Source organism: Dipodomys merriami, unplaced genomic scaffold (genome assembly GCF_024711535.1).
Source record: "Dipodomys merriami isolate MVZ:Mamm:240054 unplaced genomic scaffold, mDipMer1.0.p SCAF_22, whole genome shotgun sequence".
Taxonomy (NCBI): Eukaryota; Metazoa; Chordata; class Mammalia; order Rodentia; family Heteromyidae; genus Dipodomys; species Dipodomys merriami.
In genome coordinates this window covers 23,164,285-23,183,369 of record NW_027203604.1, presented here as the reverse complement: position 1 = coordinate 23,183,369, position 19,085 = coordinate 23,164,285, and the positions used below count along the sequence as shown (strand labels likewise).

Sequence of the window (19,085 nt, the reverse complement as noted above, 5' to 3'; positions counted from 1 at the left end):
AACATCTCTGAGTAGCAGGGATTTCAAGTCTTAGCAACAAGCTGGCAAGAGCCAGCCGAGGACAGAGTCTTGAAAGATGCTGGAGAAGCCCTAACAGCTGGTCCATGGAAAGACCTGGGATTTGTTCGTGAGGATCAAATTGTTACATGAGTTCCAGGCTAGAGGCCTGATTCTTGGGGTCCCAACAAATCAGATCCTGCCGCTCACTCAAAACCAAATGCTAAAAGTAATGGTGAAAACAGGAAAGGAACTCTAATCAGTATAGCCTCCATATTGATACCACAGGACAAAAGGGTCCCACAGTCTGAGCCTGTCTTTGGGGGCACTAGGAGCTGTCAGATTATACAAGGAAGGGACAGAAGGAGGCGTGCATAGTTAATCAGTTCTGGTCAAATTGTCATCTGGTTGATGATTATCTCAGGCAGGCAGGGCCTTGTCAGGATAAGAAAGTCATTACTGTCTGGGGGGGTAGATTTGACTTCCATCAGAACTGTTGCTCCTGGAAACCAATGTGACTGCAGCAGAAATTGACTCAGAGTAAAGGAGACAGATGTACAATGGAGGTATACATTCCAAGGTTTTGTTGTTGTTGTTGTTGTTGTGTTTGTTTGTTATTTTTGTCAGTCGTGGGGCTTGAACTCTGGGCCTAGGCACTATCCCTGAGCTCTTCAGCTCAAGGCTAATGCTCTACCACTTGAGCCACAGTGCCACTTCCAGTTTTCTAGTGGTTTATTGGAAATAAAAAAAAGTCTCAAAGACTTTCCTGCCCCGGCTGGTTTTGAACTGTGATCCTCAGATCTCAGCCTCCTGAGTAGCTAGGAGCCACTAGCACCCAGCATCTTTTTTTTTTTTTTTTTAAATCTTGCTTTTAGTTACCCACTGGACATTTGCAAGCTCAAGTTAGTATAGTTTTTAGGAAAAGCAGCTCTTAAGTCTCTGCTACAAAATGAGAGACTATCTACATTCCAAAAGCTGTACAGTAAGGTGGTTTCATAATTAAAGGAACTGAAGATTGCCAGAGGGAAGTGATCTAGGAATTATCTAGTTTACCTAAAGCCCCTGAGTACCTTTCCCAATACTAAGATCTAACAAATGCTTTTGTCTGTAAAAAAACAGGGAAAAGAAATGCCCCTAATAAATTAGTCAGAACTGTGCATACAAACAACAAAAATCCAGATCAACCAGCTTAGACCATAGACAAACCTTATTAAAGACTCCAAGATTCACGGGAATGCCCAGAAAAGTGAATGACACTTCTTTCCCTTATTTCTGCTTCAACATTCTCTGAGCCCAGGCTTCCCCCAGCAGCAACAAACAAGAGAGCCCAGCCACTCTCATACCAAATGTTTCTCAGCCTCCTCTTCAGGTCTTATGCCAAAAGTTACATAAGACTCCAATGCAGAGGTGCTCCTAGGGCAAAGGAGTACAAACACTAAGTGGTTTGTATCCCTTGATGGGAGACAGTGGAATGAAAAGCCACAGCCTGGGAAAGACCCTGGCTCTGGGGAGAACAGGTTGACAAGCACTAATCTTCCTCTGAGGTCCTAAGTCAGACCTCAGCAAGATACCCAAGGGACCAGGCTGAGGCTGTCTCAGTTACACACCTCTGTGAGCTGACTGAACTACTGGATCAAGTTACTAGTGATTGCACCCACTGGAAAGGCAAATATCTAGGTCTAAAGCTATATCTTTACAACTTTGGAGGAAGTGTTACTGAATGAGAAGCTAGACATTTGGTCTTAGGAACAAGCACCCTCTCCTACATCTCACTTTTAAAAACACAGTATAGCTTTCCCTCAACAGAGACCTTGAACATGGCAGCTAAGGAAGAGGCATCCCCTGATTAAAGAACCACCATCTGTATCCTCAAATAATTTAAACTATCCAAGTGTTGGTAGGCCCAAGGTTGAATTCAGTAAGTTCCTTTCATTTTTCCATTCATTCTCCTCATTCCACCCCAACTTCCTGGAATAAGCATGTAAGGTTTCCATACAACAAGGGAGAAACACCAAGTTCAAAATAACAAATTTGCCTGGAGCCAGTGGCTCACACCTGTAATCCCACCTACTCAGGAGGCTGAGATCTGATGACTGCATTTCAAAGCCAGGTGGGGCAGAAAGTCCCTGAGACTCTTACCACCAATTAACCACCAGAAAACTGGAGTAGCACTGTGGCTCAAAGTGGTGGAGCAGTAGCCTTGAGTGGAAAAAGCTCAGGGACAGCTCCCAGGCCAGGAGTTCAAGCCCCATGACCAAAAAAAGACAAACTTAAGACAATTCGACAGAGATCACCCAGAACCACCAAAAGAGGGCTCCTAAGAAAACACCTAGACTGAAGAGATGTTACCTCTAGGGAGGCTACACTTAAAAGTGTTACCAGAACAGACACAGGGCCAAGGTAAGCTTCCTGAATCCAATTGTAGGAGTGGCCTAGGGACTGGGGCCTGAGTCCTTTATCCCACAAGCTGAGCTCTGGGGTCTATAACCTCCTGATTCCTTGAAAGGAGATAGTCAAAATAGAAAGAAATGGTTTAAGGGGCAGATGGGGGGTGGGCATTGTGGGACCAAGGGGAATGAAGGGAATGGGAGACAGGGGGAAAAGAAAAGTTCTTGGGGGGGGGAAGGACAAAAGAGAAGAGAAATCAGAATTAAATGAAAACAGCATCCATTGATGGGTCCTTCTCAGTAAAATCCTGTCTTGCATGTATTAACCATGTATTAACCCTCCATCAATGAAAACAAAGTCCAGGAACCTGGCGCCTGCTTCCTGGGACACATAAAGCTTGGAGGATTTAATATCTTCCAGTGGGGTGTGCTCAGAGACAAAGGTGCTTGACAGGTTGTTTAAAACTGACAACCAAGGTCAAAACACCACCACCTGCAAGCACAACTGAAAAGTCTTCATCCCTTTCTGCCCTTTCTGTTGTTGTTTGTTTTAAACCAAAGCATAGTTTGAACAGCAGACCTGCCTAACAACTGTTCAAACATATGTACGTGCAATTTATTAGCAGGCAAATGGAGATATCTGGAGGCTAAAAACAAGAGATGGTAGAGAGGGAGACAAGTTAGTTGAGTGTTGGGCTTCCTTTAGGAAGAAATCCTTCTCTAAGTAACCAGCTCCTGATGCAGTATTTATTTTCAAGTGCTGTTTTGCACTGGTACAGAGCAGAGGCAGTTATTATGAAAGGGGTCCTTGCCCTTGAGATGTATTTATTTTGCAATTAACCAGAGATAAAGAGGCCCCTTCTGAGACACATGCTTGGGGGCCTAAAATTTAAACGCTTATTAATGCCTAGGTGTTGATGGAGAAGAACACCCCAGTCTCATGATCCAACTAGCTCAGACATCAAAAAGAAAATATATGTGTGAGTTAAATTGCTGAACAAAATTGAATCACCTTTAGCCCTGTTCAGAATAATAATAATAATAATAAACCCTAATTAAATTAAAGAATGTTAGGGCTCTAAGATACCCTGAAGGCTATTCTAAATCAGTCCTTTTCCAGACTGGAAAACTAGGACAGGGAAGCACAGCTACCTTCTAAACAACAAACAGTCAAAGGGGCAGCCACAGGGAACTTTTCTCACCCCCACAAGCATAGCTTGACATTCTCACTCAAGAGAGGCTGACAGGATATTGGGTCCGTGATGCTTCCCAGGTGATCCTTATCTGGCAGGGACATCCCATACATTCCCCCACCTACCACACTAATAACTGAGCAGATTCACCTGGGAGGACCTGCTAATATCCAGATGCCAAGACCCCTACCCCATGCCCAATGAATCAATCTCTGTGGTGTAACCCAGTCAGTTGTAAGAATCCCAGGGCACGAAACAATTCACTAGGAGAAAATATGAAAGTTTACTTCTACAATTACTTATTCTCATCCTTTGAATTTTTCTGTAATGTTGTAAGATGTACCTAATATAGTAATACCATTTTAAATGTATATAGCTTTATAAATAAGATGCATGGAGCAGGTGATTGCTCAAAAAAAGGGGGTGTGGCTGGGCATTGGTGGCTCACACCTGTAATCCTAGCCACGCATGCAGGTGAAATCTGAGGGTCTTGGTTCAAAGGCTGCCCAAGCAGGAAAATCCCGTAAGATGCTTTTCTCCAATTAACTGCTAGAAAACTGGAAGTGGTGCTGTGACTTAAGAGGCAGAGTGCTCACCTTGGACACAAAGAGACTAAGGAACGGATGGCATTCAGGGCGTGAGTTCACAGACCCACAACCAACTCCCCCCCCCCAAAAAGTGGGGTGTAATCACAAGGGGTGGGGCTTCCTGCACTAAGCTGTTATCCCCTGAAGGGGGATAGCTGTGGTAGCTTCCTTGCTACTAAAAAGCAACATCTTTGCAAAGTGCCTGATAGAACCAGTCCCCAGTCACCACTGACACTGAGGGTGACACAGGGAATTTCACATCCACCTATACAGTGAGCTCCCAGATATTCCTTTTTTTCTTTTCTGCTTTTAAAATTATCTTTAAGTAATTATACATAGAGATTTTAATTCAACCTGCCACTTTATGATACAATGCATGTATGAATGTGAGTGTGAGTGTGTGTGTGTCCCTTAACTTTTCTGCTCACGGTTGGCACTCTACTACTTGAGCAACACTTCTATATCTGGATTTTTGGTGGTCAACCAGCTAAGTTTGAACCTCAACTCTCAGATCTCAGCCTCCTGAGTAGCAAGGATTACGGGCATGAGCTACTGGTACCCAGTGGATATAATTCATCTTGATCAGTATCATCCTTTCCCATCATTCTCCTTTCCAGATATTTCTGAATGTGATTGTTTCCTAAAGTGTGATTTGAGGAGGCAGGTTTGTTTTGTTTTAGATTATGATGGTTTCATGAAATGCTCACTAAAAAAGATTGTGTGCCCACACACAATTGAGGGAATACTCTGGCTTTGTCTTTGAGAGGCACAGATAACAGGGTATTAAATTAGATAATAGAATATTAAAGGATTTACTATTAGCCCTCCAGTAAAAAAAAAAAAAGAAAACTTTTTTAACTTTTGTTTAATCCATTCATTTCCTAAGCTATTTGACCCACAGTCCTTTTTCTTCACATTATTAACATTCCACCAAACTAATTTTCCTTGAAACTCACTTCAGATTTTAGTTAAAGGTCTCAAATTTCCTATGGCCAAAGCAGCTTCTGTATGTATCACACCTGTCTATTGATATGTGTTTACTGAATGAATTCTTGGCTTTGCTCATTCATCCCATCCCAATTACCAGTTTTCAATGGGACATTCAGAAATTGCACAATTATGAAAAACCCCAGAAATTACCGCTGACTCATTCCTAAAGGAAAACACCACCCTTAGAGTCTCAGGGTGTTCTCTTGGAGTTACAGCTAGGAACTGCCAATCACAGTTTCCAACAACTCAGCAAGGTGGCCACCAAGGCACCAAGGCCCGACCATGGATCACTAGGCTCAAAAGAGCAGCCCTTCCTCCTTGTCTTCCCAAGTCTTGGCAGGGAAGTTCAGCTGTCATCCACACTCTTTTAGAATGAAGTTTTAAGATTTCTATTTTATGGTGAGAAGAGTGGGAGGAAGGTTGTTATTTTTAACAAGCTAACTGGAAAGGTGAAGGGCAGATCTGGTTTATTCAATGACTGAAGATTTGGCATTCTATCCTCCAGGAACAATGTCTAGACTTTCTGAGGAATCACTTCTATAAATAGTGTGCATAGTTAACCAAGAAATAGAGCATGTTCCACTCTATTCTGAGCTCAACTCTAGGGGTAAATCAGGGTTGGATTTTGGCTTTGTACCTTCAAATTCCACATTGTAATCAATTTTTTAAGAACATAACCCATTTTTTTTTAATAAAAAAGCATCTTTCCTCACATCTGTGACCTTTTAGGATAACCAGATGAACACTTCTTTTTAAGAAAAGGTAACTGAGATGCTCAGTCAATTATATTTTAGAGGTAAGATTAAGTAACAAATCAATTTTTCACCCACTTTCTTTCTGCAAGCAGACCTCTGTGGCTCAGATAACCTCCTGTTCCAGCTGCAGCATAACTAACCTACAACACAGGCAATGTTCCCTCCCAGCAAAGCTGCTCATGCACTGAGCTTGTGTAAGGACTATTTCTGGGGCTGGTGTTATCAAAAGGAGTCTGAGTTTAAGGAAACACATACAGCGGGGTGCAGGTGGCTCACGCCTATGACCCTAGCTACTCAGAAGGCTGAGATCTAAAGATTGAGGCTTGAAGCAAGGCAAAGGCAGACAAATCTGTGACAATCGTATCCCCAATTTACTAGCAAAAAGCCAGAACTGGAGTATGGCTCAAGTGTAGAATGCCAGCCACAAGCAAAAAAGCCCAAGAAGAGTGGGACCCTTAGTTCAAACCCTAATACCTGCACACAGACACACACAGACACAGACACACACAGACACAGACACAGACACAGACACACACACACACACACACACACACACACACACACACACACACACACACACAAACAGAATAAAGAAAAAGAAAATATAGACATAGCTCACACATATACATAAGAAAGTCCAGAAGCTGAGTGTATTTGCTTATTCTGTGAAGTGGTTTAAGAGTGAGAGCTTGTGAAATGAAGAATATTCCAACTTAGGTATTTTTCTGCCCTGACTTCCCTGCCTCTTTTTCTTCCTAGGGAGTGTATGTTGTGTTCAGTAATGATGTTCTGTGAAAAAGTAAGTGGGAAAGTGGGGCCTTTCCTTTGCAATGGAAAAATAGCAAGGTAGTGCCAACTGGCCACATCAGGCTCAAGGACTGGAAAAGATTAGTTGCCCATGATGACATCAATAGAGAAAGGAGATTACAAATGTAGGTAGAGGGATGATTGCTTCAGAAAGGCCTTTCAAAGGCCTGACAACTTCTCTTGAAGGATGGCCCCCGCGGTGCCCTCAGCCTATGTGTGTAGAGAACAGTTCAAAGAAAACAAAACACTTAAGCATAACCTTCTAGAGAGGGAGGAATAATGATGATAAAATGCTACTTCTGCATCTAACAAACACACAGATGCTTGATGGCAAGAAGATAATGCTGGGTAAGCCAAAAGTTATAAGTTTGCTCTGCCTGTCACACTATAGAAAAGAGAGAGCCTGGCCCCAAAGCACTCATGTCACCCAGGAATTTGCCTGATACTCAGACTCCAGGGGTGCTTGAGTGCTCATCATTAATATTATTTTCAATCACAGTGACATTATGATTTCCATGAGAAGGCTCTGAAACCAATACAGATAGCCTCAGAAACAGTTTCAGGTAATTCATGCCAATTTCTGAACCCCATATTCTTACTAACTACCTAGCTTAATAAAAACTGGTATTGTCCAGACTGACAAAATCATCAGAGCCGAAGGGTTTAAGAGTACTATAAGAATACCACTTTGTGAATATCTTAGCATTTCAGGAAAGAAAATGGAAGAACTAGATAGAACATGTTCAAAGGAGAAAGCCTTTAAGATAGGAAAGTAATAACGTTTATAATATTCTCAAGAAGGGAAATAGAAATAAACAACAAAATGGAGGAGTAGAACATAAAAGTAGAAAGAAAGATGTGTCCTAGGTGGTATAAATCACCTGTTATGTGCCGCATTACTCACAGACTCATTCTGTTTGTTCATCTCTACAGCAACGGCAAGGTTGCCAGATAACAACGGATTAAAATTTAGAAGAGATAAAAAAAAGGGGGGGGGATGGTATGAGCTGTTTGTTATCATTCATGCCCACCTGTTTAAAAGAGCAGAGAAAGTTATACACGAAAACTGGGTAAAGATCAACTAGGGGCATAGGATAAGTGGTAAAAATTCTTGTCTAACAATAAAAGGCCCTGAGTTCAAACCTTATTACTGATGAGAGAGAGAAACAAAGAGACAAAAAGAATAAAGGAAGAAGGAAAAGGAAAAGGGGGGAGGGAGAGTCTGGAGGGAGAAGAAGGAAGGAAGGCAGGAAGGAAGGCAGGAAGGAAGGCAGGAAGGAAGGCAAGAAGGAAGGAAGGAAGGAAGGAAGGAAGGAAGGAAGGAAGGAAGAGGGAGGGAAGGAGGGAACTGCCATTCAAGAATTTTTTGAAAACAGTTCATGTACTATGTGGAAAATGAACTATATAACTTGTGGGCAGGGATGGGAGGGAGAAGCTGGGGCAAAGTGAAAGAAGGGGTGACATCATCCAGAAAGAACTATACTCATCACCTGACATATGAATAGTAACCCCTCTGTACATCATCTTAATAATAACAATAAGAAATAAGTCATAAATAAGTCATATTTAAAAACAATTCATGCAGAAAGACATGACAACTTACTAAAATTTGCAAAACTAACAAAAAATAACATCCACATACAAACTATCCCCCAAATGCATGTGTAGAAGTGTTGGAAGAGTTGGCAGCCATGGTGAGGTAAAGGGACACTTATTTAAGACTCACAATCTGAATATTGAGTGAAAGGATCACTGTGGTTGCATCTTGCCTGGAAATCGGAGGGTCATACTCCCTGAAATAAAAAAAGGATTGTTTGAAAGTATGGCGGTTTGGGTTTTAGGGATAAGAAATTCAAGTAGAAACTAACAAAGAACAAGCAGAGAAAAATTTCCAAAGCTGTGAAACCTTGCTACTTAAGATAATGACAGAAATTTATGACTGCTTCCTTCCCGAGCAGCAAAGAGCACAATTAGAAGGCTGAAAACAACAGGCCCTTTGTACCAGCATGTTATGTTTTGCTTATTCTATTACACATAGGCTGGGAGATAAGAATAAACAGGACAACACCCTGTCTAACCCCAGGAGGAGAACGTGGAGGGGAAAGCTGGTTACATTCATTCTCAGGCATGTACATGCACACCATTTTATTTGCAATTGAAGTACTTAAGAAAATTGTGCATACAGCAGTCAGGAACCAGTACAAGCATTCAGAAATCTCTTATTGCACAATCAAATCTCTTAAGAATAAGCTATGTGTAATAAAGGACTTAAAAGTATTTGTTCACTATGAAGTGTGCTTAACATATTTAAATTATTATTTTTGCTCATTTTATCAATACTACTTTTGGCCATTTGTTCACTACTAGTTTTAAAGCAAACCAAGACTGTAGGATTTATTCAATCTTGTAATATATTCCCACCAAGAAAATATTTTTTTTGCCAAGTAGTATTTAAGATGTTGAGCCTACAAGAGTGAACAATGAAGATGAGGTTACAAAATTATTTTAAACTTTAAACCTAGGATGAGCAAATGCACAAACACAGCTTCCCTCTTTATGACCCATTGTATCAAAATAGCCTACAAAGACTCAATCAGAATCCACAAGGGAGAAAAAGAGTTATTTGAAACTTCTCTCTTCTCTACAAAAGGAGAGTTGCTAGTCTGGGAGCCAAGTGTTTTGATAGTTCCAGCAATGGAGAATTCTGGTAAAGGATTGCAGTTGGTAAGCCAATCAATTTTAATTATTGGGTCATGAAACAGTGTAATAACTATAATCCTAAGAAAACTAAGACAAAACTAGACTTCCCTGGCCCTTACCCACAGCCCCTTACTGACTGTAGTGAGCAGCCTGGACTCAAATCTCTCTTTGCCATTTCCTACCATCTTTCTCTCTTCTTTTCTCACTCAGAAGTGTAGGTGAGCTCTGATGACCCAACTCCACCCTAGCTATAGTACTGATTTGTCATTTATTTGGTCTTTTTTTCTTCACAACACCATCTTAAGTGTGTGTGTGTGTGTTTGTGTGTGTTGTTTTTCTCCCCTGACTAGAAAGTCTATTGCATGAAGACAGAAACCTCATCTTGCTGGTTTACTTTTATTGCCTCAACATCTTAAGCGATACCTGATAACATGTGCTTGATTAAAAATTTATTGTGAGATTAAAACTGGGTACTGGTTGTTCATGCCTATAATCCCAACTATTTAGGAGGCTAAAATCCAGAGAATGGAGGTTCAAGACCAGTTTTGGCAGAAAAGTCCATGAGAACTGGTCTCCAAAATAACCAGTAAAAAGCAGGCCTAGAGGTGTGTTTCAAGTGGTAGGACTCTATACAATCAAGCAAGCTAAGGGTGGGGCTCAGAGTTTGTCTCAAAAAAGTACAAGAAGGAGGAGGAGGAGGAAAAAGAGGAGGAGGAGGAGGTATGGAGGAGGAGGAAGAGGAGGAGATACATTGCAAGATTGAATAATTGAATCAATAAGTCTAAAGGGAACTAATATTAGAGCAAGTCAGGCTGGTACAGAACCAGTGGAAAAGAGGTCAAAGCAGGATTTGTTGCCTACCATTAACCACCCTGCTGCCATTCCCTACTACCCCCCCCAACACACAATTTCCCCAGTAGGATCAAGGGCAAAGATCATATGAAGGATCAAGCTGGAAATCAGGGTTATAGGGCTTTCTTTCCCCTGTGAACTAAACAAAAAACCACCACTCTGAAATCATTTGCAGGAGATTGTTGTAATTCAAAAAAAAGAAACTAAGGAGAACATGCGTATTTGGATGTCAGCAAGGTAGTCCTGCCAACCTAATTATGCCTCGTGACCTGTAATTGTGAACTGCTGAAAGACAAATGGTGAAGCAAAGCGTTTATTATAAACACATACAGAGTAAGACTGAGGTGCTAATTTTTAAGCAACTGTCATAAATCTGGTTCCAGGATATTATTCCATTAACATTATTGCTGTTATAACAAAGAGTAAACGTGACGATGAGTTCCTTTCATCTATTTTTCAATATTAGGAAATTAGTTTGCTACTCAAACTTTACCTGAGACACTGGAACTTTAACAGGTCACATTGAAAATGACAGACTATTAATTATAACAACAGGAAGAGAGCTGCATTCATGTCTTCATATAGGCATCATCATTCTCAGTCCAAGAAACATTTACTTTTCAGATCCTGATATAACAGATTCAGTCTTCATGGAAGGCAAAAACAAAACAAAATGAAAACAGCCCATACATACCAAATGAGAAAAGTATGGGAATGGAAAAAATCAGAATTTTAAGGCAAATTAATCATTTTTCTAAGATTTAGAATAGAATGAGAAGGGTTATCAGTGGAGATGGAGGTCAATCAGTAATGACTCTTGTCAAATTAGAAAGTAACAAAGATGCCAGGTAGCCAGTGGCTCACGTCTGTATCTTAAGTACTCAGGAGGCTGAGATCTGAGAATCATAATTCAAAGCCAGCCCAGGCAGGAAAGGGTTGGAGACTCTTATTCTGGAAGAAAAGGAAAGGAAAGAAAAGAGACTAATCACAGAAAGAAAAGAAAAGAGAAAACTGAAGAAAGGAAGGAAGGAAGAAACAAAGAGAAAAAAGCTAGAAGTGAAACTATGGCTCAAGTGGTAGAATGGTAGCTCAGAGACAGTTCCTAGGCTCTGAGTTCAAGCCCCAAGACCAGCACAAAAGAAAAATAAAAAAGAAGGTAACAAAGATCACATAATTCAGCACAGATAAGTAATTCTATTACTGCTATATCTGAAAACCAGCCCAAATTCTAAAACATTGTATATAATTTACCTTCTTATAAATTGATTTGTCATCATCATACATTCAAGTTATACAATGTGTTTTTTCTCCTCCTTTGCTGAAATAACATATTAGGCTCGAAAAACAGAATCAAAATAGTGGAGTTTTAAGTATGCTCATACAAAGTATGACACATAATATTTAACAAATAGTGAAGTCATTATGGATATTATCTGAAATTTTTTAAATCCTTTAATGAGTTAATAATGATTTGCACATTTTAGTTCATGTAGGAATGTTGAATGTCATTTGCCAAAAGAAAATATGAAAATGATATAAAATGGTATTCATTATAATTAAGACCTAATCACTAATGAAGTCCAAAGGTATGGAGTTTAATGATCTTGCATTCATGTTTATAAAGCCTGGGCTTGGGAAAGAATCAGTTTGCCAAGAAATCCTTTCATCTCTCAGCATATTATAACTAACAAAGCAAAGGCGAGTTTCAGTGGGAGGGGATTTTTTTGGAGGGCTCCCCCTAGTTTGGGAGTTTCTCTTCCTGTTAGAGTTGATCTACGGGCCTGTCATTTTGTTCTAGCTTTTGCTCACTAGAACCTCAAGCAAAGACTTGACCACAAATAAAGCAGCAAGGCCCTCGTAGCCAGCTGAGTCATAAACCCCACTCAGCTGCATGTGGCTCAAGGTGTTGGGATCCCAAGAGAGTCAAGCCAAGCAAGTGGGATCAATTTAAGTCAGAGTTCGGAAAAACAGAACACCCCCTTCCCCCACTTCCCTACTCTAACTGGCAGTGGAAGATACCATAATACCTCTTCCACAGTTCAAATCCAGAGAACAGTAATGAAGTTCAGGAAAACATCTAGACCAGGGCACACTTTATTTCCACAGTTTTAAAAAAGGGAGTGTGTGTGTGTGTGGGGGGGGGAGACATTTGACAAGCAACCACACATTTTTAAATGTACACCTCTCCTGGTTTTTAAGCATAATCGCAGTCTTGTTGCTGGTATGTTATTATCACAATCCCATGTTTTTTGACATTTGTGCCCAGTACCATTTGGCTTTTAGGTACTTAGGCTTACTACTTTAAAAATATAGAGTTAAGTACATTTAAATCACTTTAAATATCTCAAAAGGCAGCAGACATACAGCCTACCTGCTTGGGCATGTACACTTGAAAAGAGAAGCTTTATAGAATGGCCTGGAGGTCATCAAATTCTGGTTTGGGCAGACTTATGTCAGGAAGGAGCTATAGAAAATCAGGTTCTGTGTACAAAAAAATACTATGCTTTTGGTTCCCTCAGGCCAGAATGTGGAGCTGTTAGCAAACATGCTCTGAAAGACTACAGCTCTCTCATAAAGTGCTAAAAACTCCCCTCAAAACTGTATACAAATGAGAAACATTTAATGAACAACCCTTTCTTCACCAATAACTGCTTAAATTAAGTCCAGGAGACTCTTCAAAGGAACCAAAGAAGCCCCCTTGTTAAGACAAATCCTATATATAGACACCAAAGACAATTATAAGATGTATGTAACCAAATATATGTAATTATCCTAGTTTCTACATTCCCATTTTCTTTATAAATATAGGATAAAAATCAGTCTAAATGACTTTCTCAGACCTCCTCAAAGATTAAGGCAAGCCAGCCAGCTTTTAAAAAGTGTGTGTATGTAGTAAAGATCAAAAGCAAATGTTCTGGTCAGTTCTTTTTAACTCATGAGTTTTACTAAGAATGTGTGCAGTTTTCAGAGAAAACACCACAAATGACAGCTGTTCAAAAGCATGGAAATTAATTGGCACCAGGAATTTCCTTGACTAATAGGGAAAAACTTAAAGTTGAATGTTTTGATGAGCTTATTTTTCCCATCCTTAGTCAAGCATATTCACTGTTAATGATTAAGATTTGAAAATAGAAATATAACCAAGGAAAACTGAGTACTTTATCTTTTCTCAGTGGAATTAGCCTCTACTGAATGAATAATAATGTTCGTGAAGGGGTTTTAACTGAAAACAATACACAGGGAAGCGTTCAACTTGCAGGTCTTGAGTTTCTGTAAGAACTAAACCAAGACACAATAAGAAGGCATTCACTGTATTAAAAAGTAGTATATAGCAAGACAAGTAATTCCCAACAAGAACGCAGTGTAAGCCATCTGCTTTTAGCTGTTTTTCTAGCAGTGAGGATGGATTTACACCGATCCAGCCAGTCTCTCTCATACAGAGGCTCTCAAGTCATTGCCTTGTGACCAGTGGTGAGAATAGATGAGACAGCTGGTCAGGATTAGTTGAGCAGTTTGTGGCCTTGGGACCAGGTCATGTTACTATGCCCAAAGTCTGATGCTATGACCTTGGACTCATTAACATTATGCTCTCATCACTAAGCTAACAGCCACTGATCAGCCATGACCCAACATATATCACTCTGGGAGCTCAATGTGTTCTTAATTCCAGCCACAACATGAGCTTTTCGTTTTCAAAGCAACTTAGACTGAACCCATGGCACCTATAGGCTCACATTCAATAGAATCTGCTCAAAAACTGTCACTAAAGGCAGCAGTAAGTGTCCAAGACTTACCAAGGCCTTTCTATTCTAATCAAATTCCAGTTCTCACAGAGCTCAAGCAGTACAAGAAATATTCCAAGAATTTCCAAAGCATGTACTTAAATGTCACAACAGAAGAACATACCTGGCCATCCCCAGACTTGGAAAGTTGGCAGGGACGATAAGTATATCCAGCCTGGAGAAAGGATGTGTTCCTAGGACAGAATGTGCAGCTGAGAGACAAAGTGGAATCAGTGGTAGTAGGGTCTCTTGGCAGGCATCCTTGAGGCATACTGGTGCAAAGACTCGATGAGGAATGATCTCCTGGGTGATGGCAGAGGCACACTGGAAGCGGCAGGGGTATTCCATGTGACTGCAAACATCAATGTATCTGGAAACATAGAGGACAAAACAGATTTATTTAATGTGAAGTCATGTTTATTCTTCTCGTAGTACAGGTAAGGAACTCCTACAGACATAGATAACTTTTAGGAGACAGTGGTTCAGATATGCTGATAAGAATCTTTGGTGTCTCTGTTTCTGATAGCAGTGAAAAGTTATGAACTGATCAAAATACATATTGAAGCTGAGTAAGTCCAATCTAAGCCGTGAAAGAAATACAATCTTGTTTTAGATAAACTAGGTAGGGGCAGGGAAGACCCAAGACTTAAAACAATAAAACTACTTCGTATCCAACTAAAAGCAATTTCTGCTCTCTGTAATGTGCTCTTAAATATCACCATGGAAAATCTTCTCCAAGTAAAGGACAATTGATAATTCAGAAAGGAAAATGGAACAGCAAATTAAAGACCCTATTCTGAGCCAGGCACTGGTGGTTCATGCCTGTAATCTTAGCTACTCAGGAGACTGAGATCTGAGGATCACGGTTCAAAGCCAGCCTGGGCAGGAAGGTCTGTGAGACTCTTATCTCCAATAAACCACCAGAAAACTGGAAGTGGTGCTGTGGCTCAAGTGGTAGAGCACTCATCTTGAGCTGAAGAGCTGAGGGACAGCACCCAGGCTCAGAGTTCAAGCCCCACAACTGACCCAAAAAATTTAAAAAAAATAAAACCAAAAAAAGACCCTATTCTGGAATTTTTCTTTTTAGAGTGAAATACTTGGTATGAGTTACAATAAACAAAACAAACCTATAGGTACAAACTTTTCCAAAGAAGTCAAAGTATTTTACTGAAAAGTTACCTAGGTGTTTTTTTAAAGGATTATAGAGGCTTTCCTCCTACCCCCTACAGTAGTGAGGTTTGAACAAAAGGCCTCAAACTTGCTCTGCTTGGTGGATTGGTTGGCACTCTGCCATGCAGCCAGCCTGGCCTTTTGCTGGTTATTTTGGGGATGAAGTCTCATGTACTTTTCTTCACTGGGCTAGTTTTGAATCACAATCCTCAGATCTCAGCCTCCTGAGTAGTTACAATTGTAGGTACGAGCCACTGGTGCTTGGCTAGAGGCATTTTTGTGTATGGCTGTGCGGGTACTGGGGCTTGAACTCAGGGCCTGGACACTGTCTCTTATCTTTTTTCATTCAAGACTGCCCTGACCACACTCCCACTTCAGCTTTTTGGTGGTTAATTGGTGATTAGGAGTCTCACAGACTTTCTTGCTCTAGCTGGCTTCAAACTGATTTGCCATCTAGGTCTCAGCCTCCTGAGTAGCTAGGATTACAGGTTTAAGCCCACTGGCGCCTGCGCTTCATGTTTGCTGTGATATTTTCTCCAATCTACTTTAAATATAATTTAACCAAGTCAGTCTTGTAAGGAAACAGACCAGAGCCCAGCCAGCAACATCTGATTACTGCTGTTTTTCCCTGAAAGGCAAAGGCGGAGCTGAAAAACGAATTCCTAGAACCTGACTCAACAGGCCTCAGGGGAACCAATCTATCCAAAGAAAGAGACATCAAAGGGAACTCTATTTTTTCACCTGTGAACATATCCTTTATTCAAACACAATGGAAAGCTCCTCTAACTTTAAATTATAAATTAAAATTCTAACTGTAGGTGTTCATGTGATTCACAGCGAATACTGAAGAACTTTTAAATGTTGGTCTATTCTAGCACAGAGCAGGCTGCAATGACAGTTCCTGTTCAGATCTATAAACTCTTCCACCTGTCCAAGGCCTGTGCTCAGGAGATCCACATGACTATGTAAATACGCCTTACCCTGTACTAGAGTACTTCAAGAAACAAAGTTTCAGTATGCTTCATTGCTGGAAGGGTAAAGAAAAAAAAAATAGATGGAAATAAAAAACTTCTGCCAGGATAAAGTGACAGGAAGAATTGAATCACAACCAAAATCTATAGACTGGTAATTTTGCTTTGTGGTGCGGAGTGAACAAAGGTGCCCACTGGTAAACATTTCATTACTGGTGTGCATTATTTGTGTTTCTTAAAGTAGAAAGGGCTGCTCCGTGAAGGCACTACCTTGGTAGCTTTTTCTAATGTGTTCACACAGGAACATAATGTGCAACTATAATTTAAGCACCTATATAGTCTGGTGCAAGGCTTTTAGAGGATGTTAAAGACTAGAGATGCCTCTGGGCGCCAGTGGCTCACGCCTGTAACCCTAGCTACTTAGGAGGCTAAAATCTGAGGATCACGGTTCAAAGCCAGTCTGGACAGGAAAGTCTGTGAGACTCTTATCTCCAATAAACCACCAGAAAACTTGAAGTGGCGCCATGGCTCAAGTGGTAGAGTGTTTGTCTTGAGCTGAAGAGCTGAGGGACCGTGTCCAGGCCCAGAGTTCAAGCCCCAAGACCAACAACAACAACAAAAAATGAATAGAGATGCCAGAGGTATGCAGGCATGTGAACAAAGTGCAGCCATACTGTAAAAAGGCATTCCATTTAGAAACACATAGGCTATTATCAGGAAGCAAGTTTACTTGTTACAAACAAGAACACCAAAGGCAGGAAAATAAAGTTAACCAGTTGTGCGCGTACATGTACACACACACACACACACACACACACACACACACACACACACACACACACACACACACACACACACACACACACACACACACCCCTCTCTCTCTCGTCCCCCACCCCCATCTGTTCAGTAGAAAAGACATGCTTACCATTTGTTTAGAAGGAAAGGTGAATTAGATTATTTCTGGACATGTATGGCACATCTTACCAAATGAAGATGATGCCAATTATGGAAATTAGCACTACTTTTCCATAATCAAAGTGTAAGAGAAGGTACAAGACTTTAAGGCAATCAAGCTATGGGCAAGAGACACCGGTAGAGATATGAATAGACATAGAAATTTTTTGAGAGAAGCCCACCTGTGGGTCCCCTAAATGGGGACTCGAAAGCTTGGGCTTCCATGGCTGTCCTCAGACTATGAACAGAGCCATGTAACTCAGTATCTAGGGCCTGTTTTTCTTCTTGTCTCCCACAGTCTCACCAAAGTGGCTTCCCAGAGAGGGAAGGGATTGACTTGAAAGACATAGAAGGGAAATTCCTGGAGTGACAAAATATTGTCTGGTTTAGGATGTATACAATGGTCACAAAAATTTAAGCCAAATACTTAAGGCCTGCACATTGGATATATGTCAATTATACTATAATTAGAAATAAGTAAAGCAAAACTAAAATAGTTTTTAAGGTTTCTTCTTGACTCTACCACAATTTGTTACACAAGCCAACTCATTGTCCAATGGTCTTGTCTGTGAAGAGGTAAGAGACCCTGAGTTCAAACCCCAGCACTGGTAAATAATAAACAAAAAAAACAAGTCTTCCACATCTATCATCAACTCAAAGTCTTTTCCTTTTCTAGCAATTTTCCTAGTCTTTACAACTCTAAAGATAACCCCTTCTCCCATCAAGTCTTCTTTTTAGAATAAATAAGATTAAAGCCTTTTGCCTTTTTCACAGTGCTCATTTTCTGTGCCTTTGATCATTTTTGCTGGTTCCCTCTGGAATTTCTCCAAGTTTCCATGTCATGATGATGCTGTATAGCCCCCCAAAAAAGCCCTGAGAAGATCTCCCCATGACTAAGGCTGAATATATTAATAAGCTTTGGATCATTTATCTGAGTGCCTTATAGCTAATGCATTTACTAAAATGCTCACTCAGAGTGGACTAGACCATGTGTGAAACTGGCACTGGAGAAGGAATGTCTTATAATTTAGCCCACATGAATACTGACCAATCCTCTGGCCAAATTTCTGGAACCCAGATGAGTACTTTAGGCAAGTGAAAGCCTGTAGTATATAAGGCCCCTATAAAAGTTAGATTTACATGAATTGAACTAGGAAGGTTTCAAGTAGGAAGGGGGTGGAAAAGCAAGGGGGGACCAGATGTGAACATAAGCAAAAACACTATGGCGATTGGCACTTCAGAGCACCTCTGTTGTCAAACTATCATAGAGTCAGAGATTTTGTGGATAAAAACAGAGAAACACTTTCTGACAGCTAAAGATGACACATATGAAACATGAAACCACACCGGGATTAAGCAAATATAAATTATTATTATTATTATTATTATTATTATTATTATTATTATTATTATTATTATTTTGTTGGTTGTGGGGCTTGAACTCTGGGCCTGGGTACTGTCCCTCAGCTCTTCAGCTCAAGGCTAGCACTCTACCACTTGAGCCATAGCACCACTTCTGGTTTTCTGGTGGTTAATTGAACATAGGAGTCTCATGGACTTTCCTGCCCAGGCTGGCTTTGAACCATGATCCTCAGATCTCAGTCTCCTGAGTAACTAAGATTACAGGCATGAGCCACTGGCGCCCAGCTAAATTATTATTTTTTCAGCAGTACGTTTCTGATGGACAAGTAAGTATGTTGTAAATGAAGAAAAGCCATAAGTCAGACATGGAAGGGAACAATAAAGGAGCCTATTCTATAATTCTACAAAAATGCATTTCCTTGGAAAGGCATACCGACCTCTCCCCTAGCTTCCCTCATTGTTTAGCACTCTGGAATAGTTTCTTTGGACCTATTTGCACACACATTGGATCCTTTGGGGCCTGCTCTTTGTCTTGTGTTAGGCTGAACATTTGTGCTATGGAGGCTAGCAGCTAG

General features: G+C 40.6%; 1 protein-coding gene across 4 annotated transcripts in view; it reads right to left on the bottom strand.

The window, feature by feature from the left end:
• Positions 1-19,085, bottom strand: part of Aopep (aminopeptidase O (putative)) — a 342,923-nt gene that overhangs the window by 253,154 nt on the left and 70,684 nt on the right. For all 4 annotated transcript variants that reach the window (XM_070033698.1, XM_070033700.1, XM_070033701.1 and 1 more), the window contains one exon: positions 14,175-14,420. In XM_070033698.1, coding sequence (XP_069889799.1) covers positions 14,175-14,420 — 246 coding nt within the window. The remainder of the gene's footprint in view (positions 1-14,174; positions 14,421-19,085) is intronic.